We start from the raw sequence: 27,588 nt of genomic DNA on the forward strand, positions 1-27,588 counted from the left end.
ATTCAGTGAAATAAAGCATCCAATCGATGGTTAAAATGAAAATCATGCAGCACACAAAATTTTAGCACGCCGCATCAAGCGAACTGTCACGCTGTTAGTAAAATGATAATATTATATTTGTTGTGATTTGACTGGATGGCTTTTTATATACGTATAAGAAAATTTAAAGAATCGAATTAGTAAGGCTAATTTGCTACTGTTGTACTATGTAGCTATCAATATCATCATTATAGGAAGTAAAACTTGCTGTGTCCGTTCATATGTAAATATTTACACTTCCAATAAATTTCCCCTATGATTCTTTACAAAATAAAATGCAGTTCATTTTCTCATGAATTACATATGTACCACGAATAAGCATAAATATGTCCATTGTTTCGTCATAATACCGCACTTAACGTCAAAAAATATAGTGCACACTGTTTTGCTTTAAAAATGACAGTTGAATGGCGTAAATTTATGGCAAGTTATCAGAAATATAATGTAAATATAAGAAATGAATTTAAATTTTGAAGATTCATGAGGTATATGAACTACAACGCTTCACGCCGGTATATTCATCATGAAGCGCTAATACTCTTCATGAAATATGCCGGCGTGAAGCGTCGTAGTTCATAACCTCATGAATCTTTAAAAATTAAATTGATTTCTTAATTGTTTCATTGGATTTTTGACCTTGTGTTCTCCATATTTCCATGTAAAAAAAATAACAAATTCATTTTAATAACATTAACAAATATGATTTTTCTGTCTTTCTCATTACCTTCAAATAATAATGGTGCATGCGTTGATTTCTTTCTTCTTTTCATTGGTTTAAAAAATTATTTCTCTGTTACGTTTCTTATTAAATCTGAACTATCACAGAAGCTCAGAAGTTTAGGTTCTCACTCCTTGATTGGATGTTCGTAAGTAAAAGCACAGACCGCGACGAATATGAATAAAAAAAGAATACCAAGAGGTTTTTTTTCTTCGCCAAGTGCTCACCAATTTGAAGTGAAATGTTGCGGTCTTTTTTTTTTATTTGAATAAAGGTAATTATTTTTAAAATAAAATTAACAATAACTTCAATTCATGCCAATATCATGTTGTAAATTTTGAATTTACTAGGGGGAGGTAAATGCAAAATTTACAACATGATAACGTTATCATGTTGTAAATTTTGCATTTACCTCCCCCTAGTAAATTCAAAATTTACAACATGATTGTGATGATACCGAAGTGAATAAAATTATCTTTTAAAGGTACGCAATACCTGGGACTAACTATTAGCTAAACAAGTAGTTTGATAAAACTGCTGTTTGATTAAAGCATACGTGTATGGAAGGTATGATCACAGATACAAAGTCCGTATTGATACATACAATCATTATATATTTTATCTTAAGCTTTCAGTGTATTTTGAGAGATGGATCTGGCTAAAGTAGTTCGGGAAAAAATCTGAGGTTTGTTTTGTTTTTCTGATTGTCAATTTTCTTTAATAACCTATTAACCTTTTTTAAAGTTTAAATAAAGCGAAGGATATACTATTTCATATTTATCCTTTTTACAATAGAAATAGCTCATATGATAATATTGTCGTATCCACGGTTGTGGCATCACAGTTTTTTGCATAAATTTGATTACTTCAAATTTTGTGGATTATCTAAAACAGTGTAAAACATGAAATAGCTATGTTTTATATGTGTGATGAAAAGAATTCTCCTTTGTGGTTGCATACGATTTTCTATCCAAGGAAATGTGTATTTTATCTCCAAACCCTTCGATAATTATTTTTTTTTATACTCAACCACAAAGCATGTGAGATCCTGTATATATTTTATTTATTTAGTTAATTATTTAAATGTAGTAATTTTAAAGACCTGTTAGAAGAGTAATCAACTACATGTATTTCAATTGTTAACATCATTTCTCTCAATATATATAACAAAATATGTTAGCTTTCAGGGGAAAAATTGGATAACCAAATGGGACATGCTGACAAAGGGACATAGGGACAGCTAGCTAAAGACGGATGGATAGCTAGACAGACAAGTAGACGGATAGACTCAGAGAAAGTCCCCTCCAATTTCACTGGTAAGGGACTAATAAGGTTAGGGTGAAATTTTCATATCTTATGAATAATGAAGACAACTACATTTTTAGAAAAAAAAATATGCTGCTTCTAAACACACATTAATACTTCGCAGTTTATTTTCAAGAGATGTTATGGTTCATCTTTTAGACTCCTCAGCATCTTAGACTTTGGTACCCTGGCTCAAACATCTCGAAACATATTTAGACGTAGGTCAATTTTTAATCACCTGTAAATATTTATTTATTTAATTTATCTTCAAAATGTGCTGAAAATTATTTATAAAATAGAACAAAATTTAGAAACATTAATTGTGATTTTGTCGACACGTGGCTCAGTGGTTAGAGCGTCTGCTCTTGAGTCGCGAGGTAAGGAATTAATCCTAACGTCGCGGGTTCGAATCCTACTCTGGGACGTGAAGACCGGTCATTCGGATGAGACCGTATAAACCGAGGTCCCTTGTCGCCGTAATTGCTGGCACGAAAAAGATCCCTCCCTGCTCAATGGCCCTGAGAACCGAGTGTAGAACAGATTTTGCAGCTCTACACTGGCAAGTGGTGGCGTCTCCATATGAGTGTAAATTTCTCGAGAGGGACGTTAAAACAACATATCATCAATCGATAATTTTGATGTTCTTGCAAATGACTTTTGCAATTTTTAAGAACAACAAAAGGAGTTTGACTTAAGCCTGAAATACTCCATGGTACATGTAACAAAGCCAAAGGTAAACTTTACCAACAGAGTGTTGGAAATTTGATGGTCACTTATATGGTTTTATTAGGACACTTCGGTTTTAATTCAAATGAAGCAGGATTTATTCAGAATATAAATATTTTTAAAAACTTCTACAGGAGAATTAAAAAAAAACTTTTGTATATGATCATCAGCTCTGCATTCAGATAATGTCAATTAAAAATAAGTATTTCCTGCCATGTGTCTATGAACTCGAAACAAAAAAATATTACAAAATCCACCATATCGGATTCATATTTGGTTGTTTTAATGACCATATGCGACGAGGACCAACTATCAATCAAACCAATGACAAGCGAGATGCCATGATTTTCTGTCTAATATCTAGCTCTTCAAAGACAAAGAACAAATCCACTTTCAAATATTTTATACCTTAGCATCCACAGATGATGTTTATTGATAGCTGTTAAACTTATTAAGTACACTTAAATTTATTTCAAATTATACCTTTAATCGTTTGATGGTAATGATAACGTTAACATACCAAGGTGCATTGTTTGTCTATTTTATGTGATGCAATATATGTAATAAATTGGGTTACATGTAGATTGATAAACCTGCAATTGGATTTGAGCACGATGCATGCATAGACAGATGAAACAGATAAAAAATGAGCTGAATACATAAAACGAAGATAATATATAGATAACAGATGAACTGAATACACAAACGAGGATGATCTAGCAAAATCCGAAAGATAATGGAAACCTTCTAAACGACAGGTAATGGTTTGATGAATTTTTAATTGATTAAATTAAGGTGAAATATCCCTCTGCTCCAAATTTCACCATTTTTTTTTATTCTAAACATTGATTTTCATCAACAAAAATTGCATAAAATTCAAATGGAAAAAAGTTTGAAGTATGGAGCGCTGCTTACTTTTTCAGAAATGAATAATACTTCAAATCATGATGTGAAGAAAATTTGATATGGTAAATAGAAAAATCAATTTTTTTTTCTCACACTAGAATTAGAAATATGAGGTATATATAAAAAATTATTTACTTTCATACATATCTAATTCTCATTAGAAAACATACTGAAGCGTTGGTTTTTAAAAAACAGAACATCAAATTGTTTTCTGTGCTTGTAAAATAATACGCATCCATCAACAAGAGTTATCTTTCTATTATAGTCCTTGTAAATATTTTTAGTGAAACAAAATATTAATTAAATGTTTATAAACAATTTTGCATCTGAAATTTAAATGACTTACGCGTAAAGAGATAGAAATATCTCAATTAACATTGATTAAATGAACTCGGTATAAATGTTTTTGGTAAACTGTTATAACTTAAATCTCCTGAACAAATAACTTAAATAAGTTTATTGTTGGATTTATATGCTACGAAATTATTTGTTTTTTGAATTTTCTGTTCTTTTGGCCATTTGTACATGATAGAGTAAAGCATTTTTTATGCCGTAAAATTCGGGGTATATAGTTTTTGCCCTGTCCGTCCATCCGTCCGTCCGTCTGTCTGTCTGTGTTTACGAGAGTGCATTTATTGGGTATTTTTCATGCCAAGATTGTACTTATTGGGTACTTTTTGCTTATTGGGTATACCCAATAAGAAATGTCGCTGAATATGCTTAAAACATCCTAATTGGGTATTTGCAGGTTAGTACCCAACAAAACTTGGACACGACGATTTGTCCAAAAAAGTGTCCAAAAATGTTGCTTTCACGGACGCACCGTGTTTTGTTGTTTCAGTTTTACATTCGGAACTCTAAATTCTCGAGAGTTCCGAAAATCAACTTCCGTTGGTCCTGATCATAACAACGTTTGTTTTCATGGAAAAAAAATATGGCGACTAAGAAACACTTAATGTCAACAATATTTTCTGATTGACAAGAGAAAAGGTAAGTTTATTCGATTAATATTTATCCATTGCTGGGTTCTTGTTTAAGGAAAAAAGATTTTTATGTAATTTTGAAAACAATTGTGCACAAAATTAAAATAGATATATCGGAACAATTAATCCTAAGTTGCACTTGTTTGTATTTTGAATTTTCTCTGTCTTTTTAACTCTCTTGAGGGCGAGAAGTATTTAGTAAATCATCGTGTATTGTTAGATAATCTTTAATAAATCGAAAGTGTTTATTATTTAATTTTATATCATAACCAACTAAGTATGTTCTGACAATGTATATTGAAAAGGGAAATGAAAATTTTAACAATCGTGTGTTCATAAATCAGCTGTAAATTATCGGTTCATGTAGACAGTATTACAATCGCAAAGTGAGCTGAGATAATGATAAATGGGATAATTGACAACAACTAAATAATTGTATGTAAGTTTATCTCATCTGATATGTAACTTAAGAGATTCATTGTATTACTGAAAAACTTTCAGTCAAAACAGTGCTTCTTTCTGTCTTTGATTTTGACTGTCTGCTTTATTTTGATTTTTTTTTAAATTATTGTTTTTGTCATTTGTTTTAATTAATTTAAAACAATACTGAAATTAATATAGGGCTACTATAACTATTTCACATGATGGGTGTGTAATTAGCATCGCGCTACACCCAGGGCTTCCATTTTTGAGGATGGGGCTATTGGTTTTCTGCACCGAGGAATCCCCTTGGGCTATTAGGAATTTTGAAATACACATGTAATACATGAAAAGCACAACCGGTATTTTCACTCTTTTTTGCTATTCAATTCCCTAATGTGGAAATATTCCAGACAACATGCTCATATTATCCATAAATCTCCACAACTGCATCCATTTTGCAGTACTACAAGACTGATTTACTTAAAAACGATCTTTTATTTCCTAATTTGAATTCACCCCTTTCCTTTGTTTGATATAGCAATATTTGCGTGTACATATATGCTTCACAGATATCTTATTATTAAATTATATACATTCACCCAATCAGCTCAATGATAAGTGTCATGCAATTATGTAGCGTTTTTTTAAGCCATATATGGCGTAACTGATCAAAAAATATATTTTTGAAAAATACAAAATTAAGTAAAGAAATATAGTTAATACATTTGAATTAAAGCTTTTCATACAATTCAGAGCACGGAAAACACCTCGTTTTATCTAATAATACGATTTTATCTTCTCTGTAATGTGTTATTTAAATCTTTTGTATTTTATTCCAAGTCGGAGAAAATTCCGAGAATCCAAATTAAATTTTGATATCTTTATAACGCAATTGACTTAGATTTTGTAATTTACGGAAAATTTCTATCTTTATCATGTTTATATAAAGTAATGATACAAATAATAAGTTCTTATAATTTTAGTCTAATAATTTTCATTGTACATACGCCATATATGGCTTTAAATGATTCAAGATGAAAACAAAATGATTTTTGCTTCGTTTTAATTAGACGATCTAGTGAATGACCAGAAAAGGAATATCTTAAATCTTTTTTTTCCATTTTTTTAAATCATTAATTTATATATGATTAAATTTTACTAGCGAAAATTAAATTAAACTTTAATTTTAAAAAGAATCATCTGTAGTTAATACCCTGACTTTTTTCACGATGAACTTTTTTCAATATGTTACTTTTTAATTTTTGCCTCTATATTTGGGCTTGTCACTTTTTACTCGGGGATAGTAACTTTATTGCCACAAAGCTGTGGATTAGTACTTGATTTCCTTTATTGCACAGCGATGACTATGATTTAATAGCACAAAAAGCTAATGGGTTTACGTATGTGAATTTATATGATTAATGCTTATTTGTGATTTTAGGATAACTGGAGATAATGATTCCTTTTTTCCATTGATATAACATGAATATTTTCCTAAGTTTTATGTTACAATAAATTGGTTTAGATTTTTTTAAATAAAAGTAATCAATGATTATTATGGAAATTAAAACCATAATCATGTTCATTGAGGATTTTCAATATGTAACAGGTCAAACAGGAACTTCAATTGTGAACATTGCAGAGAACACACCCATCAGAAGATGACCCTCAGAAATAGGACAATTGTAAGTAATCAGTAAAATGAACAGGAATACTTCATACCAACCATAAGATTTTTAGAGACATTTTCGCTTCTTAAATTAGAAGAAATAGAGGGAAAAACTTGTACATACTACATAACTACTAGGCAACCAACCTTTAACTGCAGGCAAGCTTTTGGTATGTGCAATACAGCCACATAAAACTTCTTTAGTATTCATGTTAAGTTTGAGAAAGTACCTTAGTATTATATTTAGACGTCGCGCACGGTGTTGGTGTCAAAAGGTTAAAAAATACTATTGCAGCGGCATTTGCGCTATTTTCATAATTTTAAAACAATTCATTATATGAAAACTATATATCATTCGGTCGGTAATTGTATACTTTTAAAATACATTTTAACAAAAATTTTGTTTAAAAAATTCCATTTGTCAAAGATATAATTTGACTATTCCGTCAATTACGTGAAAAACGCATGTAGATCGGTAACAGGAGCGTCGCACACGCAATAACAAAATGTTGATAATTTCCATAAAACAAACAATACAAACAAAAAATTTAACAGAAAAGTTCAAAATATGATGTAACCGATGTAAAGTTTTACAATTGTAATTTTGTTCAATCCGAATGTTGTGAACGCGTTGTTCAAAATGTAAGACAGCGATGTAGATAAGCGTTATCCGAAGAAATTTTGAAAGAAACATGAAATGTCATTGGTAACTTAAAAAAATAATTTCATGAGCAAAATCAATTTTGAAATGGCATGTCAATGATCCTTTTTGTGTGCAAGGAACTATATTTTAAATTAGACTGAAATTTTGTGTCGATATGTATGTTGGGTTTCTGATATTAAGCCGATTTATTGTGGGGACATTGACTAAGATGGTGTGCCACAAAGTTTGGAGGTTCAATGTCGCAAAGTTTTTAAGATTAGTAAAATGGCAAATTTTGTAATGCTGGATGAAAAATTGATGCCGGAAATTATTTCAAATTCTACAAAATGTTGCCAAGTTATTAAGAAAAAAGATCTCTAGACAGAATTTTAACTTGCGGTGCCTTAAATTATAATAACAATTGCCGTGTTACATAAATGCACTACATGTAGCTATACGTCACAATTGAATTTGACGGCAAAAACGTCACGTTAAAATGCTACACCCCAAAAATGACCTAAGTTTTAAGAATACATTTTTCTAATTTGGCACCGAACAACGTTTAATACAAAATGTGCAAAATCAAAACTTTATTTAGATATGAAAATGAATTGATTCTATAAAGAAGTGTTTGTTTTATAGGCTTTTTACAATGTCAACATAAATGTCACACATTGTCCAAAAGTAATAAATCTTACTATAATTGTATAAACGTGGTAACATTGATCACATGTGTAGTTATTGAAAATAGAAATATTGAAAATTAAAGGATTTTTATGAAATGTGCATCTTTTCAAAATGTTATTGGTATATTCCAAAATAATTTCAGTAGAATGGTGACAAAATCCTTACAAAATTTAAATGTCAACATAAATGTCACAGACGTAAAATTTTGGCGTTTTGACGTTATCTTAGGTTCAATACATAAAAGTCAGGTAAAGGGTCAAAATATTTTTTCTCCCCTACCAAAACTTACTCTCAATTGCTGATGAGCCTGATATGGATAAAAGAAAAAAACATACCAATAATGATTAATTAGAAAAATAATTCTAAGTTTTAAAAGTTGCATTTATATATAAAAGTAAAACATGTGCAGTGTATACTTGTACACTGTATCGGTATAAAACCTTGTCAGAATCTTTACAAAAGTACCATTCAGAGTTCGAATTAAGACACGAGAAAAAAATCACACAAACCAAAATTTATGCAAGGATATGATTTCAAATTTGAAATAACTCACAGTAAAGTATGTCAACTCTATTTTATGCTGGTATAAAATATTTTTTTCATACATGGCGCGTTTACATTGAATAATTCAATATTGAATAAGGGTTAGGGGTTGTCGGAGGTGAATACAAATGAATTAGATTTTCATTACAAGATGGGATAGGACCTTGAACGAAAAAAAATAATTCAGTGCTAAATCAGCAACATATCTACAATCGTACAATTTACTGAAAACAAAGGGCAGGTTCTAGGGCCTACTGATATGGATTTTTTGTTGAATTTATCTCAATAAAATAAAAAGCATGTAAATTTAAAATGCGATGTTGAACAAGTTTCGTTATTTCTACAAAGTTTTTTTTTTTAAAAAAGGCAAACCATGCTCATACTTTCCTCCCGCAATATGCATGCAGAAGGGTGCAGATAATTTAATAACACGTGTTTCCAATTACCTGCATTATAAAATTGGCGACATTACTGGGTTTTTATTTTTCCTCCATAAAAAATGTTAGCAAAAAAGTAACGTCAAATAAATTTTCTAGAACTTCACGTAAAATAACGTCATTTTGACGTTACAGAAAACTGACACCAACACAGTGCGCAACGTCAGTGTTTGCCAACATTTTCATGCACACCGTTAGCTTGTTTGTACTATCATTTTATTTTAAATTCTTCAGATGCCCTTTGCCTTTGCCAGTTTAGAATCGTTTGTTATAAGGGCATCTGAGGGTTGGTTCCAGAACTTAATTAATTGTAAAGTAAATACTGGGGTACTATACGGTCATAGGTTGTGTTAATACATGTATAACATTTTGTTCTGATAGAGGTGGCATACAGGAAAAGAAACAATACTAGATATCACTTCAAAGGAATAAAACAGCTTCATCTTGTAGGTGTATTTTATTTAAGGATCACTACTTCATGTCTGATGTGCTGAAAGTTATTCATAATCTGATTGACTGTAATTTTTTTTATATTTTCAACTTCTATCCAGCTAAGTCAATTTTATTTAAATTTTGTGCAAAGCATACCCCAGGAAGGGGGGATGGAGTGTCATTTGTGTCTCTGTCCCTGTCAATATAATTTCAAAGAAGTTAGTAAGGTTTGGGTCAATTTTAAATCCTCTTTAGCAGAACCATTGGGCTAAAAACAATGCTAATGTGAAAGCTTTATCATTAAGTGTAGAGATGTTTTTGAAGATTATGTACCCCTAATGTACTGATAGTGTTACATTAGAAGTCTAAAATTTGCAAGGAATAGGTGTAAAATCTTTTTAAAATCTCGTTCTTAACAATCAGAAACCAACATACTGTCTAATTAATATGCAACATCGTTTTGTGTGTTGAATGATGATTCCATTTTGATAAAATTATGGCGGATGGGGGGTAGGATGAAGATGCAGTTAGACATAGAAGAAAAAAAAAGAGTTGATAGAATTTAGTTTTTCTTCCATTTTATCAATACATATTTCTAAATAAGAAATATACTTCTACTTCTTGGTTGGGTTTGATCAACATAAAGGGTGATCTTGCTGTAATCAAGAAAAACATGTTTTAAACGGCAAAGAAATGCCTTTATCTAATTGCAGAATGAATAAAATGGATAGAGGCAGAACTGAAGGAGATGCATGAAATGAGGAATATTTCAAAGATTGCCTGAGCATAATCACTGCTACTGGATAAACATATGGCAATATAAAAGAGCAGGGTCAATGGAGGCATCATACAGTATAGGCCATGAGAGACCCTGAAGAAGAAAGTATTGAACAGAAACAAAAATAAAACCATTTTGACATTTATTGAAATATAGGATCAAAGTCTTACATGTAAAATTTGGGCATGTTATGACTTTTCTCTAGCTCTAAGACTTATAACAGTGATGATTTGATTTAATATCTTTATCCCGATTTGTCGAAAAGATTTGGACATAGTGCATCAATTATTTTAAAGTTTTGATACAACGAATTCATTCATGGTACTTGTAACTGAGTTTTCCGGTGCGACACTGTTTTATCGGCTTCAAAACTAAGTTTGTAATTTCCGAACCAGATTAATGAGACCATGTAATATCTTTTAACATCGGTGACTATTTAATCCATTCTTTTACATCTCGGAAGTATTTTTATTATTACAGGGAAAATATGCATTGTACATGTATCTGTAATAAACAGGATTATAGAAATTTTCCATACAATACAACACAATCTTAGCAACTGAAGGCAAATGTTTTATCAAGGGTATGATCTATTTATCAATATGGTTTTCAGCATCTTGCTCTACCTGTAATGACTTGCTCCAAGTTCCAATATTTAAATTTAAAGTTTGCAAACATGGTTATAAAATTCTTTAAAAGCCAAATAGTTTAGGCACAAAATGCTTATATATTTCCTATCATTTGTAAAGTGTACACTGAATGAGATGTGGAATGTTAGAATTAAAGTATTAAATATGTTTTGGACTTATGTATGCTTATGCAGATAAATTTGAATTCAACTAGGGAAGGTAAATGTCATACTTATTGGGTTTGCAATCTAATGCAAGAGTATAAATATCCAAGACAATTTTTACAATTTTAATGAAGGGTATAAGTAACCCAAGAAGAATTGGACAGGTAAACATCACCTGTTGTGTTTTATTCTAATGTTGGGATGTCATATCCAAGAAGAGTTGAACCAATGTCCAATACCTATTGGGTTTTCTTTCTTATGAAAAAAAATTTGAGTAACTCAATAGAATGTCCAATACCTTTTAGTTTATATACTATTGAAGGGATGAAGATATCCAAGAGGAATTGGACAGGTGTCCATTACATGTTGGGTAGTATTCTGATGAGGGGATTCTCAAGAAACCAAAGAATTTGACAAGTGTCCATTGCCTGTTGGGTGGGATGTAGATATCCAAGAGGAGTTGGACGGATGTCCATTACCTGTTGGATGGTATTCTGATGAAACAATTCAAGAAACCCAAGAAGAATTGGAAAAGTGTCCATTACCTGTTGGGTGAGATGTAGATATCCAAGAGGAGTTGGACAGGTGTCCATTACCTGTTGGGTGGTATTCTGATGAAACAATTCAAGAAACCCAAGAAGAATTGGACAAGTGTCCATTGCCTGTTGGGTGGGATGTAGATATCCAAGAGGAGTTGGACAGGTGTCCATTACCTGTTGGGTTGTATTTTGATGATGCAATTCAAGAAACCCAAGAATTAGACAAGTGTCCATTGCCTGTTGGGTGGGATGTAGATATCCAAGAGGAGTTGGACAGATGTCCATTACCTGTTGGGTGGTATTCTGATGAAACAATTCAAGAAACCCAAGAAGAATGGGGACAAGTGTCCATTACCTGTTGGGAGGGATGTAGATATCCTAGAGGAGTTGGACTGGTGTCCATTACCTGTTGGGTTGTATTTTGATGATGCAATTCAAGAAACCCAAGAATTAGACAAGTGTCCATTGCCTGTTGGGTGGGATGTAGATATCCAAGAGGAGTTCGACAGATGTCCATTACCTGTTGGGTAGTATTCTGATGAAACAATTCAAGAAACCCAAGAAGAATTGGACAAGTGTCCATTACCTGTTGGGTGGGATGTAGATATCCAAGAGGAGTTGGACAGGTGTCCATTACCTGTTGGGTTGTATTTTGATGAGGAGATTCAAGAAACCCAAATAGAATTGGACAATGTACACATGTTCAATTGTTCTTGGGTAGTTTAATCCCTTCGTCAAAATACAACCCAACAGGTATTGGACACCTGTCCAATGCCTGTTGGATACCTTCATGCTAATTATTAATTGGTCATGACTCAAAAAGGTTTCTCCTTAAATACTTAATTTTGTTATTCAAGAAAGGTTGAACAGAGTCTGAGATGTGTTGAGTTGTGTTTTCACAATTCAGTTTTTTTGCACTAAGGTATTCATATATTTTGATAATAGTTATTTTGAAATATACAGGTGTATATCCTTATTGCTAAGAACAAATTAGTTAAGCGTTACAATAAAAGAACTTTATCACAGAAATTGACTAAAATATGGGTTCAAAACCAAAGGTTTTCAGTCTTGTCTGAATTTACCAGCAAATATTAAATATATAATAAATTTGAAATGAATAAAAAACAATAAGAAAAAACCCAATAAAATACGGACACGAGGATTAATATCCAATAAGATTTGAACAGTAACTACCCAAATAATGCTCTCTCGTGTGTACACTTTTTTTGTATCCAATAAGCAGTATCCAATAGGATTTGGACTTGATGTACCCAATATATAACCAAATGTGTGTCTGTCCGTTTAGCTGTTTACCTGTTTGTCTACAAAACTTTAACCTTGTCCATAACCTTTGAATGAGCGGGGCTATATGGCTTTATTTTTTATAGAAAATGCACGGAAACTTTTTTACGATACAAATATTTAACTCAACATTTAATTCAACGAAAATAGCGAGTTATTTCGAAGCACAAATATGTTGTCCATGGAGAAAACAACAACCACCCTACCCTTAACTAACGGTTTTCAAATCTAAGTTCCCCTAACACCAGACCTATGACCACTAGAAAAGTTTTTTATCTACTATCAATGTTGTACCTCCGTACATGACACAGGTTTAAATAATTGTCAAAGTAGATCGGCAACTGTAAAAGTTAGTGCTTCTCGAAAAATGTATTAGTATAACATTGAATAGAATTTTGTCAATCTACTTGTATTTGATATGAAAAGTATGCACTTATCTTTCAGGTATAAATCTCTATCCAGAAATCCTCTACATTTATTGTCGGTGAAATTTCAAACTGATAAATCGTAAACAACAAATCAGCAATTATTTGGTAAGTAAGCATTAAAAAAAAGAATAAATATTTTCATCTTCTTTATATCATTTGTAGCTCATTGAAGGCGCGACTGAGCTTTTCTGATCAAATGTCTTATGTCGTTTTCTTTGTAAACTTTTCACATTTTTTATTTCCGCCAAGTGATTATAATATACTGAAAGGAAAATGCAACGCAGGGTAGCATAATATTCGATATTTTTTTGACCGCATTACGAAATTTGGTCAGATGAGAAATTTAGTTACTATGCACCAAAATCAGTTTTCAGAATTACTCAACCGTAAAATGTATGACGTCACGTAGGGAAAACACTAAAAAGCACAAAACACGTGCAATTTGATGACGACGAGTTTGTCAACAAGTCTTTTGCACCATTTGATGCACCTAAGGTATGCACATCATTTTTCAATATTTTCAGACGTTTCGAATTTCTTGCAATCTTGTTACAGTTTACAGAAGTTCCATTGGGTCTGGTTTTCGTATTACCCAATCAATGAAAATGGCAACAACGGGTAACTAAGCAGTTTTTTGTAAAATTTCTCCCATAAAACTTGTAACCCATTGTCAGAGAGGGCCTGTAATGGTTTTCAATCAACCGTGACGATGATGTTAACGGGAAACAGAGTCATGTTACGAGCGGGTTAATCGTCCTGACATCTCTTAAATCGCCACCTTACTACCACAAAAACCGCCATTTATAGGGTAGACTATTGTAATCATTACATTCACACGAAAAATGAAGGAAAACAATTCCGCAGTTTGGTTTTTTGAGCCGGTCAACTTGCTGTTGCGTTCCCCTCACTGGCGCATGCGTGCGTCGTTTGACTATTTTTTTGGCGTGGTTACCCATGCCCAGTATTGCCAGGGTTTGAAAGATAAACACTCTGATGAATTAAATGCGAAGGAAAAAATAAGGCTCTGACAGATGCGCGGAAGAGATATTGAAGATAATGCGAGTTTTCGATTTTTCACTTTTGGGGGGTATCGTCATATGAGTTTCAATAACTCGTGAATTATGAGAAAAAAATAAAAAGGATTTTGGTTATATATCTTTTTGAAGGATGATTTTATAAGTAAAAAAATGAAAGAAAAATAAATTGAATTCACCTCAAAAGTTTACCCTGCGTTTCTTTTTCCTTTCAGTATATTTGCAAACAAACTTGCCAAAAGGCTTTCTTTCTTAATTAAAAGGGATTTTACTTTGTTTACAAAACGCACCACGCCCTCTTTTAAGGAGATCTAGATATAATTAGAACTCCTGAAACTAAAGAATTTTTATTCTTAAGAACTGCAAAGTCATTTTTCATCAATTTATCTAGAATCATCCATGATGTCCATCGGAAGTGAACTTCGAATTTTGTGACCGTGGGCCTCTTGTTCATTTCATAACAGCCTTATGTAATAATAAATTTTACACGATTGTATTCTATAAAATACTTTTTACTCATTTTTATCTGTTTCATCTGTAAAGTGAATTGTTTTTTTATATAGCGGTTCCTCGATAAATTCACTCCTTCTTCAGCTCTTTTAGCAAAAACACATCTTATTATAAGGACTACAAATAAGATAACAAATTTTATTGGTCGCGGGGTCAAGTATTATTGATGTTCTTGCAGTTCTTACATTACCAATTCGGTGGACAGTTGTTTATTTTGTTCTTCCTAGAACAATTAAAACATACTCTTGCATCATAATGTTTTACAACATGGCAATTTGTGGGTGGAGGTTTTATCGGCACAACAGGCAATGTCTTACGTGGTTCTCAGCTAATCAGTAGGACCGTTTGTTGCATGATACAGCAACAAAATTAGTAGATGATATTAAATTCTGTATTCCATTGTTTGACTGGCTCATCTGCCCTGTATTATCTGTGCACAGCTCCTATTTTCACGACTTTCCTCTGTGACTGCAAGCCTCATTCATCATCTCCAATTCTCCATAAAATTTCTCCTAAAAGTTTAGTGATCATTGGGGTAGGAATCGTTCCATGGGTAGTTTTGCTGGTCTCCAGTGATCCTTACTCTCTCCTATTTATCAAATTAATTTATGTCTTTAAAGATTGGACTGGCCAGATCAATTACGGTTTGTGGGTATTCAGTAATATTGCTGAGCTCTTTACAACAGCTTGAGAAGTATATTGTCGTTTGTTAAATTAAGTACTGGAATACTGTTTGTTTGTTGTTTAACGTACCTATCGAGAATTTTTCACTCATACGGAGACACCATCACTTGCCGGTGATGAGAGCTGCAAATCTTTGTCCTAGGCTCGGCACCGAAGGCCATTGAGCAGTGAGGGATCTTTTTGGTGCCAGAACCTACTGCGATTCGGTACCTCGGTTTATACGGTCTCATCAGAAAGACCGGTTTCCATGTCCCCGTACAAAGACTGGGCCACAGTGGGATTCGAACCCGCAATGTAAGGATCAACTCCTTACATCGCCACTCTAGAGCAGACTCTCCAACTACAGCGGCACGCGGGCGACCTGATATACTACCATGCAAAGGAGTAAGTTTTTCATATAATTAGTTTTTACCTAGGTACATGTATATCTTGTGGTAGACGTTATTGCAACTGCAACTGTAGCAGTAATAATTTGTGCATTACTAGTGCTAGTACTCATTCCTCCCATTCCTGACTATTTGCATTCAAATACATGCGTTGTTATCTGTTTACTTTATATGGTAAACGTGTAGCATGTGATGCCCAAATATTGATAAGATCATCCTTAATTTGTTGAGGAGGCTCATCAAACTTTGACAATAGATCGTTGAATCTTTGAACAGCAGTTTCCAGAGACAATTGATAACGTATCAAACTTACACCTGTTTGACAAGTTTGATTATATGGTCAAATATCTAAATAAATTTACATTTCAGGAAAGGTGTTTTATTAACGATGGCTTATTCACCTTATTCATCAACAGAAGGGACCACGAACGCGAATAGAGCATCTCGACTCCTACTTGGCCCTTGCACAAATTCACTTCGTGATTTATTACGTCATTATGTCTCGGCATCAAACTTTGCGGGATTAATTCGGCAAAAGAGTCCTTATCTACCTCGTTTAACTGCAGAACAAAGAAATCTTATCCTCCCTCAACATGGAGTTTACTCAGGAAATTACAATGATATGGACATTTCTTTATTATACATACTGCTAAGAAACATTTGTGGCATACAGTCACACTTAAAAGGTTGGGGAAATGATCCTGATTCAAATGATAGATCAACTTCTGCAAACATTGAAAGAATCCGATTGGCGCGAAATCAGAGTGTCCATTCATCAAACCCATCAATATCTAACGTAGACTTTAATTCTCTTTGGTCTATAGTACGATCAGCCATTGTAGATATAGATAGCTTTCTCAATAATGGAAATCAGTATGAGAAAGCAGTAGATTTTCTTCGTCACGAAACCATGGATCCAATCCGTGATAGTCTTTATGGTGAACAACTGAGACAGCAAGCAGATGACGATAAGGAGACAAGACAAACGCTTACTGAGCTTAGGAGTAGGATCTATTTTAAAATCAGATTTTATCATTTGATAAATAAAGAAGTTTAAATAAAATCCAATTCATATTCATTGTTTGCCATCATGAAATTTTAAAATAGTAAGAATTATTTCAGATGACTTTGCAAACTTCAGTGCAGAAAATGGTTCTGCAATTCCTAGAGGTAGGTCTGTGTGTGTGTGTGTGTGTGTGTGTGTGTGTGTGTGTGTGTGTGTGTGTGTGTGTGTGTGGTGTAATGAGATTAAGAATGTATTTTTTTTAAAATAATATTTTTTCTTTGCAGAATTGACAGTAATGTTTGGTGAGTCTTTTTTCCTTCGTATTTTTTTTCTATTTTTTTATTTGATTTTTAAAAGACATTCATTAAATGGTTTCATTCGACTTTTACGAGAAGTGCTGACTTTTACAGTTGACGACTTTTTTTCCACTTCGACAGAGTACGGAAACTCTTTTACGATATAAATATTTAGCTCAACATTTCATTCAACAAAAATAACTTGTTAGGTCAAAGCACAGAATTGTCCTTAAAGACAGCGACAACCATACTACCCCAACTCTCGGCCTTCACATTTTAGTGCCCCTTACACCATTACTATGACTACTTGAAAGGTTTTCTGACTGTACCTCCGTAGACGATACAGGTTTAAAGGTCCATGTAAACAGTAAACCGCAAAAGTCAGTGCTTCTCGTAAAAGTCCCTTAAAGCTGAACATTTCTCATAAATAGGCTCTGTCAGACGGGTATATAAACCGTTCGCTTTCGTTACACCCGATTGCACACTCGAAACTCGTGGCCGACATGTAGTACTCCTATCGTGATCTTAGATTTTTTGACTTTATTTCTTATTTTTATGTGCATTTTCTGTTTGTAAATAATGTATTGACCTACATTTTCCATGATACTTTTGTCCTGTTTCGGAAAAAAATGCGTAAAATTTGATAATTTCATCGATAATGAGTAGCATGCTTTGCAAGATGTGCGTCTACACTCGTCGGATCTCTATAGTGAAGTACATTGAACTGACTAGCGATCTGCTCCTTATATACGAGTTGTAGGGAGAGCGTTGAAGAACGGGAAATATGGCGGACTATGCCTATTTACGAGTAGTGTTCAGCTTTAAGTTATAAACCAAAAAATTTAAACTGTTATGGAGGACACTGAGCATGTAAACCTATTAAGCAGGTTCATCTTTTTATAAATTCTGTGGAGCAGAGAACTAAATTTGGGTTAATTTTATTTTCCGATCAAGTATGCTTCGGTCATGATTGGGGGAGACTTTTCTTATCGCATGTCCACTTAATAAATTATAATATATTATAATTAGTCGCATGGCATCGTTTTTGAAAGTGGGGGGGGGGGGGGGGCAGCCGGAGAATTTTTTTTTACTTACATGAAACAGTTGACAAGCAAAAAAAAGGAAAAAGTTGCCCAAAGTTGAAAATCCTATTTCGTGGAGGGGGGGGGGGGGGGTAAGTAAACTTTTTATCAGTGTCAACTACTCTCAGTACCAATTCCAATACTACATTTTCGGTATATCATAATCACTAAAAGTAGGGGGGCAACCAGGCTTTCAATTAACATTTTCTATAGTATAAGTAGGGTTGGGGGGAGTGGGGGCCAGCCCCCCCTGCCCCCCCCCCCCCCCCTGTTGCTATGCCCTGTATAATCATTATCATGTTATAATAATATAATGCCTGAATTAATGTAAAAGTAGTTCAATCATGATAAGACATATTTGAAGTAGAAAATCAAAACATTTCTTTTTCTGAATATATTTAGAGTCCAAACTCTAATATTTTTACCCTGGTTGTGTTTAGAGATTTGTTAAGTTCATGTTAACAGGTAAAATTGATGGAGTAAGATGTGAAGAGATTTAAGCCTTTAATAATGAATTAATTATCGAAATGTTTATATAACTTATAATCAGAAATTAAATTAATAATGTGAACTTATAACTATTATCAATACTATTTTTCTTTAAATAATCACGTATTTTTCTCCAGTAATCCAAAGACTGAATAAAATAACGTCTTTTATGACAATATAGGCACAAAATTATTGCACATGGTATTAGGAATCACCAATGCTAAAGTTAAAATTATGAATCTAGTGCATAATCTACAATAAATTAAGAGCTTAAAGTATACACAATGTACGAGGGGTGATCAAAAAGTTTGCAAACTAATTGAATAACTTCCATAAAAGAAACGATATTTGGTTTCAATGTTGATTATATTTTAAATTAATCCTCCGCGATTTTAATGCACATCAACCATTGTTCTGCGCATGCGTGAATCACATGATATTGGCGGTCACGTAACCCCCTCCGTAGCGTTCTGTTACAAAAGATGAAAGATTTTTCTGAGTTTTATATTTCTTACCATGTGAGTTAATTTTTATGAGAAGAACAGTTCATTTGTCAGAAATGGTCATATCTCGGCAACAGAATGGGTGGATAAGAATATCCTTTCCAAAATTAAGCATGGCGACTATTAAAACACAAATCTTCTGTCTCGGGAGATACTTTTATTCAAGGTGGATAGAGAATGGGTGCCTCCTTTTTATCATATCTAATATGTTTAAAATCTAAAGTAAACGATATCTTAGGTATTTGATAATTATATTATTGTTCAAATATTCAACTATTTTTCAAAGTGTTTATTGGAGGATCATTATAGCAAATTAATAAATCAAAAATACATTATCTTTTCAAACTTGCTTTCATTGGGTAAGATGACAAGTATCATTTTTAACCATCTGCCTTCCTTCACTAAAACGATCAATCCAATCATTAATTGAATTTATAGGAACTTATTTATCTCAATAAACTGTGTACAAATTATTATATTATACTGCAGAGGGATTTTTAAGACATACAATAAATTGTACAGTCGTTTGTTGAACAAGTTCGACTGAGACAACCATTTTTCGTCACAAGTGACCTACATAGTGACGTCATTTTCACATTGTGACGTCACAAACAAGGAGAAAAACTTTATTCAGCATATGATATTTAAAGACCTTGTGTATGGCTATGTGTGTACCGAATTTCATTTTAATCTGAATTGTGGTTTCGTAGATATAGAGATAGTTTGCGAACTTTTTGATCACCCCTCGTACCACCATGACGATGTGACTAGGTTCTTAGTTCGGATTTCTCGCGTTCATATGAATAAGTTAATTTGATAAATTTAGATAAAACAGGAAATTTAAGCAATTTATCTAATGTATTATTAAAGGATATTTATAATCTACAGTGAGAAGTTAGTTAAATTAATAATTTTTTGTGTTGTGTAATAATTATATTAAGCAAAACCATTTTTCCTTCGAATGATCACGTATTGTTCTCCAGTAGTCCAAAGACTGAGTGAAGTAACGTCTCTAATGACAATTTAGACACAAAAGACATTAGGAATCACCAACGCTAAAGTTAAAATTATAAACCTTAAAGTTGGATAATCCACACTACAAACTTTTAAGTCGGTATTACCACCTTAAAATGTGGAAATATTAAAATTGGAAATGTCAACATTTAAATCACTATAAATGTACAAATATATATTTCGTATTTTGTACCTTATCGAAATAAATACGGTCTTTGTTTATTTTAAGCAAATGATGTATATTAAATGTTTTTAAACACATTCATCTTTATCTCAGATACAACGAAAAAAATGTTGAAAAGTTCGTCTGAGGAAATTACTCCCATGTTCGTAAAAACTCGGACTATGGACAAAATATTGAATGTCATTAAAAGGAATGGGTTTGTTCTCGTCAGGGGAAATCAAGGGGATGGAAAGACCACTCTCTCTAGGCATATCTTAACGGAACTGCAGAAAGAAGGGAAGCATCCATTACAGATAATGTCAACCAATGATATTTATAGTCTAATCCCATCATGCTCCAATGTTGCAATATTTTTAGACAACATATTTGGAGAAACATTTGTATTAAATGAAGAGGTGCGTTACTTTTTCAATCAGCTTGATCTCATAAAAGTTTTGGTATCAAATGATGACATCTCAGACGGAAATATGCTCATTGTGACAATAAGGAGTGAAATATATAACGAAATAAAACAGAAACTGGAGGGCAGCGAGTTTTTGCGTTCAGCTGTTGTTAATATATCCGACATCGAAAATCGGATAAATAGAAAAGAGTTAGAAGATTTTGTAACAAAATACGACTTACAAGATATCATTTCCATCGATAAAGTACTCGAAATAAAAACTCTTGGATGTTCAATAGGTATCCCTCAATGTTTCAGACTTCTGAAAGACGGAAAATGCAACAATGTTGATACTTATGAATTATTTGAAGAACCTTTGAAATATCTACGGAATGAAATCAAAGAAAGAATAGGAGAAAAAAAGCCGAAAACTGCTGTTTTGGTGTATATTCTTTTTTGTGGAGGGAGAGTTGCTGCTGAAACTTTGCAAACCCCTTCCTCAGACAGGCAAAGAAAACAAAAGGCTTTTGAAATTATAGGAATGAAGACAGATACTGCTTTTATGCAAGATTTCCAAAGGTCAACGGAATGTTACGAAGGTTCTTTTATAGAATACGATGAGATAGAGAAAATATTTAAATTTACACATAGTTCTGTACAAGATAGCCTTTTCTTGTACATTTTTCAGTTTCACCCAAAAGATGTCATCAGCTTATGTGATCCTTTTCTCCTAGTTTCTCTTGCAACAAAGTCCGTCAAAGCAGTGAATACTGTTACCATAACTGACGAAATGTTTCCAGACGTCATAGACAGAATCATTATCCTTTTAAAGGGTGCAAAGGCATCTGAGTATAAGGCAGTATCACTATTAAAACTCTGGTCCGATGAAGCTTTTTTTAGAAAGGTTTTCCAAAACGAAGAGTTCATAAATGTAATGATAAATAATGTGGACGAAAACGATGATTCGATGTTGGTTCATTTCTCGGAAGCCGGCCATGCCAAATGGGTAGAATGTCTATTACGTCTTTCCTCACAAAAGCAAATATTTACTTCATTACAAAAGGCATGCTCTCAAAATCATTTAGATGTGGTAGAGTTTATTCTCAAGATGGATATTGATCCGTCAACGATACTAGGAGATCAAGGAAAGACGATTCTACACATTGCTTGTAAACATGGATATTTTAATATGTGTAGATTTTTAGTAGACACTTATCCTTGTTTACTAAAACTAAGAAGCTATGATGGTGAAACCGTGTTACATGATGTATCCTGGGGAGGCAATGTTGAACTGTTACAACTTTTATTGCAGGAAGGTCTGGACGTTAACTGTAAAGCATATAATGGTAGAACTGTCTTTCATAGTTGTTGTCTGAATGGTATGATTGAAATGTGTAAATATTTACTGGATAAGCAACCACATTTTTTATACGAATGTAACACATATGGTCTAAATGCTTTACATTACGCAGCCTACGGAGGTAATGTTGAACTTTTTAAGTTTCTACTCCTAGAAGGCATAGATGTCAGTAGCCAAACAAATGAAGGTAAAACTGTCTTGCATTGTTGTTGTGCAGATGGCCAGATAGAGATATGTAAGTACTTAGTTAGAGAGTACCCACAATTACTGAATATAATCGACAAAAGTGGATCTACTGTTCTGTATGATGCAGCATATGGAGGGAATGTAGATCTTTTTCAATTCCTGGCAGAGACGGGTTTGGATGTGAATAGAAAAACATACCAGGGTAGTACAGTTCTTTATTCCTCTTGCTTTGCAGGAAAAATAGAAATGTTTAAATACTTAGTAAAGAGGTATCCTGAACTAATGTATATTGAGCGCACTGATTGTTTAAATTTGTTACACAGCGCCGCTTATGGAGGTAATATTGATATTTTTCATTTTTTGACAGAGAGAGGATTTAATATATATAATGTTTATAGTAAAACAAATACATTTCGAACAGTCCTCCATTTTTCTTGTATTAAAGGTAAAATAGAGATGTGCAAATACTTAGTTCATACTTATCCCTTGTTACTGGGTATTAGCGACAAATACAGTTACACTCCATTACATGACGCAGCATATGGAGGTAATGTTGAAATTGTCAAATTTCTGGCTGAGAATGGATTGTGCATTTCAAGTAAAACAAACAATGGTAAAACAGTATTGCATAATTGTTGTTCTGTTGGAGCATATATAATGTGCAAGTACTTAGTCAGCAACTTTCCTTATTTATTGGACGTCTGTGATGACCAAGGTTTAAATGCTTTACATGAATCGGCATGGGGTGGTAATATTCAACTTTTTGAATTCCTACTGAAAAACGGTCTTGAAGCCGACAGTAAAACACAAAGAAATCAAACTGTTTTGCATTTTAGTTGTGGTAATGGAAAATTGGAGATGTGTAAATACCTAATAAACACTTTTCCTCATTTAAAGTTTGTCAAAGACAGCTTCGATAAAACCATTTTACACTCTGCGGCTATGGGAGGTAATATTCATCTTTTCAGGTTTCTGGTAGATCAAGGCCTCAGTGTTTATAGTAAGGATAAGGATGGTCTTTCAGTTCTGCATTTATGTTGTTTGAAGGGTAAAATAGATATTTGTAAATTCTTAGTAAACAATTATCCAGACTTACAAGATATCACAACAAAGGCTGGCAAAAGCGTTTTACATTTTGCAGCATGCAGTGGACATATTGATCTTTTCAGATATTTACTGGGAACCTACCCTCATTTATTAGAGATCAGAACTGTTGATGATCAAAATCTTTTACATGCAGCAGCTGAGGGAGGAAATATTGATTTATTAATGTTTCTTATAGGAATGGGTATGGATATCAACAGCAAAACAGCTCTCGGACAAACAGTCCTACACAAATGCTTTCGTTGTGGCTCAGTAGAAATGAGTATCCACCTGGTTGAAACTTATCCTCAGTTACTGGACTGTATGGATAATCAAGGACTAAATGCATTGTTTTATGCAACCATAGGAGGAAATATTGACTGCGTCAATATTTTAAAAAATAAAGGACTAGATATCAACAGTAAATCAAATTCAGGTTATACAGTCCTATACATGTGTTGCCTTTCTGGTTCATTAGACATGTGTAAGTATCTAGCCAACACGTATCCTCAGTTATTGCAAATTATGAGTGATACTAATGAAAATTTACTACACGCCACGGCATGGAAAGGTCGTGTTGATCTTTTCAAGTTTCTGATAGAAAAAGGTCTGGATGTAAATAGTAGAACAATTTTAGGCAGAACGGTCCTACATGAATGTTGTCTGAATGGTACAATGGAGATGTGTTCGTACCTTGTTAATTTTTATCCTCATTTACTGGACAAAAAGGACAAGGATGGAAAACTTGCATTGCATTGCGCGGCCATGAGTGGTAACATTGCTTTTGTCAAGCTTCTGACAGAAAAAGGACTTGATATCAATAGTAGAACAAACACAGATCTAACAGTCTTACACTTATGTTGTATTAATGGTAAAATAGAGTTATGTAAATATCTAGTTGATACGTACCCCAAATTACTGAAAAATAAGGACATAAATGGAGAAAATGTATTACATTACGCAGCCAAGGGAGGTAGCGTTGATTGTGTGAACTTTTTGACAGAGAATGGAGTTAATATCGACGGTATATCAAAATCGGGTGAAACTGTTTTACATCTTTGTTGTGAAAAAGGTTCCTTGGAGATGTGTAAATATCTAGCTAACACTTACCCTCAGTTACTAGAAAGTAAGGATATATCCAATCGAAATATGTTACACGTAACAGCCCGGAAAGGTCGAGTTGATCTTTTCAAGTTTCTGATAGAAAAAGGTCTGGATGTAAATAGTAGAACAAACTTAGGCAGAACAGTCCTTCATGAATGTTGTCTGAATGGTACAATGGAGATGTGTTCGTACCTAGTTAATGTTTATCACCATTTAGTGGATATAAAGGACAATGACGGAAAACTTGCATTACATTGCGCAGCAATTGGGGGTAACATTGGTTTTATCAGGTTACTAACGGGAAAAGATAACAATAGTTGAACAAAGTCAGATTTCACAGTTCTAAAGGTATGTTGTATCTACGGTAAACTCGAATTGTGTAAGTATCTTGTTGATACATATCCCCATTTATCGGAAATCGCAAATGAAAATGGAGAAAATGTGTTGCATTGTGCAGCTGAAGGAGGAAACATTGATTTTCTAAAATTTCTGATAGAAAGAGGACTTGAAATCAACAGTAAAACAAAATCAGGTGAAACAGTCTTACACCTAAGTTGTAAAGGGGGATTCTTTGAGATGTGTCAATATCTTGTAAATACCTATCCTCAATTACTTGAAGGTGAAGACCAAAACAGCTTTAATGCACTACATTACACAGCTTGGAATGGAAGTGTTGGTCTTTTCAAGTTTCTGATAGAAAAAGGTATGGATGTTAACACAAAAACAAATTCAGGAAGTAGTGTTCTTCACCAATGTTGTCTAAACGGTACAATGGAAATGTGTACCTATCTAATTAATTCTTATCCTCATTTGCTGTATTGTAGTGACACGGATGGATATCTTGCGTTGCATTACGCAGCCATAGCGGGTAACACTAATTTTGTAAAGTTTCTAATAAGAAAGGGTCTGGATATCAATAGTGTAACATGGTCACATTTAACAGTTTTACATCTATGTTGTTTCAGTGGTAAATTAGAATTGTGTAAGTATTTAGTTGATACTTATTATTATTTACTAGATGAGAGGGACAAATATGGACGCAGTGTCTTGCATTACGCAGTCATGGGCGGAGACGTTGATTGTGTGAGATTTCTAACGGAGAAAGGACTGGATATCCACTGTCAATCAAAATCAGGTGAAACACTCTTAGACCTATGTTGTGAAGAGGGTTCTTTGGAGGTGTGTAAATATTTAATTAATACTTTCCCTCAATTACTAAAAATTGACAAAATATGGAATCGATATGTGTTACACATTGCAGCAACGAAAGGTCATATTGATATCTTCAAGTTTTTAATAGAAAAGGGCATTAATGTCAACAGTAATTTCGGAGGAAGGACTGTCCTTCATGAATGTTGTCTAAATGGTTCATTAGACATTTGTAAATATCTAGCAAACACTTACCCTCAATTCCTGAAATGCAATGACAGTATGAATCGAACCGTTTTACACGTTACGGCATGGAAAGGTCGAGTAGATCTTTTCAAATTTCTGTTAGAAAAAGATACGGATGTTTATAGTAAAACAACTTTGGGCAGAACAGTCCTTCATGAATGTTGTCTGAATGGTACAATGGAAATGTGTTCGTACCTACTTGATTTTTATCCTCCTTTACTGGATATAAAGGATAAGGATGGAAAACTTGCATTGCATTGCGCGGCAATGGCGGGTAACATTGGTTTTGTCGAGTTTCTGATAGAAAAAGGTCTGGATATTTATTGTAGAACAAAGTCAGGTCTAACAGTTTTACACTTATGTTGTATAAATGGTAAATTAGAATTATGTAAGTATCTAGTTGATTCTTATCCTCAGTTACTTGATAAAAGGGCCAGCTATGAACAAAATGTGTTGCCTAACGCGGTCATGGGAGGAGACGTTGATTGTGTGAGATTTCTGACGGAGAAAGGACTGGATATAAACTGTTCATCTGAATCAGGTGAAACAGTCTTACATCTATGTTGTAAAGAGGGTTCTTTAGAGATGTGTAAATATCTAATTGATACTTACCCAAAACTGCTAGAAATAAAGGACACAACGAATCGAGACGTGTTACACGTCGCAGCTTGGACAGGGCGTGTAGATCTTTTCAAGTTTCTGATAGAAAAAGGTATGGATGTCAACAGTATAACAAACGAGGGCAAAACAGTCCTTCACGAATGTTGTATAAATGATGAACTGGAAATGCGTGATTACTTAGTTAATAGTTACCCACAGTTGTTGGCCGAAAAGGATGCCTTCGAACACAGTGCTCTATATAAGGCTTTAGAAAATTCAAACTTCATTTATGCCGTGGATTATTGGGAGAGGAGAGAAGAATTTAATTTGAATAATATTGCTGAAGTGTTGTATTAGATTTAAATACCGGGTACCCCATGATAATTATTTTGGAAGGCAAAAAGCGTTATGGTTTGCAATACTAATTTAAACATATTGTTGAAATAATATTTTGACATCAATGGTAATACAATCCGTCAATGGAAAAAGTAAAGCATAATCATGTTGTTTCAAAGAAAATAAAAGAAATGTTTCAGGCTTAACTGTTAATTGATGCAGATAAGAATAATTCTATAATTACATTGTTTTTCATTCTTCAGAAAAGGGAAAACTTTTTAGACTCCTAATAAACAATTTATATCGATTAACAGTAATTTTTTTTTAAATGTCACATTAGATATGAAATCGAAATATGCAATTGCCTTGTTACGTCACTTTTTAATTGTGTTGTATCCCTCGGATTATATACAGATGTATAGATCCTGAGTTATAATCTATTAGTGGCTTAACTGAAAAAATGGAAGTACATGTTCATTGTTACCAATTAGTTTAATAATTAATCAGTATGTTAGCCATTATGATCATAACAACATATGATATTACATTGAAATTAAATGTAATTATTAATGTACATATCATTTGATATTTTAACGCTTCTGT

General features: G+C 33.1%; 1 protein-coding gene and 1 long non-coding RNA gene across 2 annotated transcripts; both read left to right on the forward strand.

Annotated features, from left to right (window-relative positions):
- The first annotated feature begins 4,629 nt into the window (after positions 1-4,629).
- Positions 4,630-10,745, forward strand: LOC134228716 (uncharacterized). The gene is made up of 3 exons (XR_009984057.1): positions 4,630-4,684; positions 6,710-6,785; positions 10,225-10,745. It is a non-coding gene; the product is annotated as an uncharacterized LOC134228716 (long non-coding RNA).
- Positions 10,746-16,875: 6,130 nt separating this feature from the next.
- Positions 16,876-27,006, forward strand: LOC134228717 (serine/threonine-protein phosphatase 6 regulatory ankyrin repeat subunit A-like). Its single transcript, XM_062710403.1, has 8 exons — positions 16,876-16,969; positions 17,088-17,135; positions 17,256-17,273; positions 20,633-22,736; positions 23,304-23,416; positions 23,558-24,925; positions 25,274-25,357; positions 25,673-27,006. Exons 1-8 carry the CDS (start codon positions 16,876-16,878, stop codon positions 27,004-27,006), a joined length of 5,163 nt encoding a protein of 1,720 aa, XP_062566387.1.
- The last annotated feature ends 582 nt before the right edge of the window (positions 27,007-27,588 follow it).

The sequence above is a fragment of the Saccostrea cucullata genome, unplaced genomic scaffold (genome assembly GCF_032062105.1).
Source record: "Saccostrea cucullata isolate Sc308-1 unplaced genomic scaffold, CSIRO_AGI_Scuc_v1 ctg5179, whole genome shotgun sequence".
In the NCBI taxonomy this organism is placed as follows: Eukaryota; Metazoa; Mollusca; class Bivalvia; order Ostreida; family Ostreidae; genus Saccostrea; species Saccostrea cuccullata.

Coding starts and splice junctions, on each gene's coding strand:
- LOC134228717 (XM_062710403.1), top strand. CDS start 16,876: ATGGATCCAATCCGTGATAGTCTTTATGGTGAACAACTGAGACAGCAA. Junction 16,970..17,087: donor AACGCTTACTGAGCTTAGGA/GTAGGATCTATT, acceptor GAATTATTTCAG/ATGACTTTGCAAACTTCAGT. Junction 22,737..23,303: donor TTTAAATACTTAGTAAAGAG/GTATCCTGAACT, acceptor TTTGCATTTTAG/TTGTGGTAATGGAAAATTGG.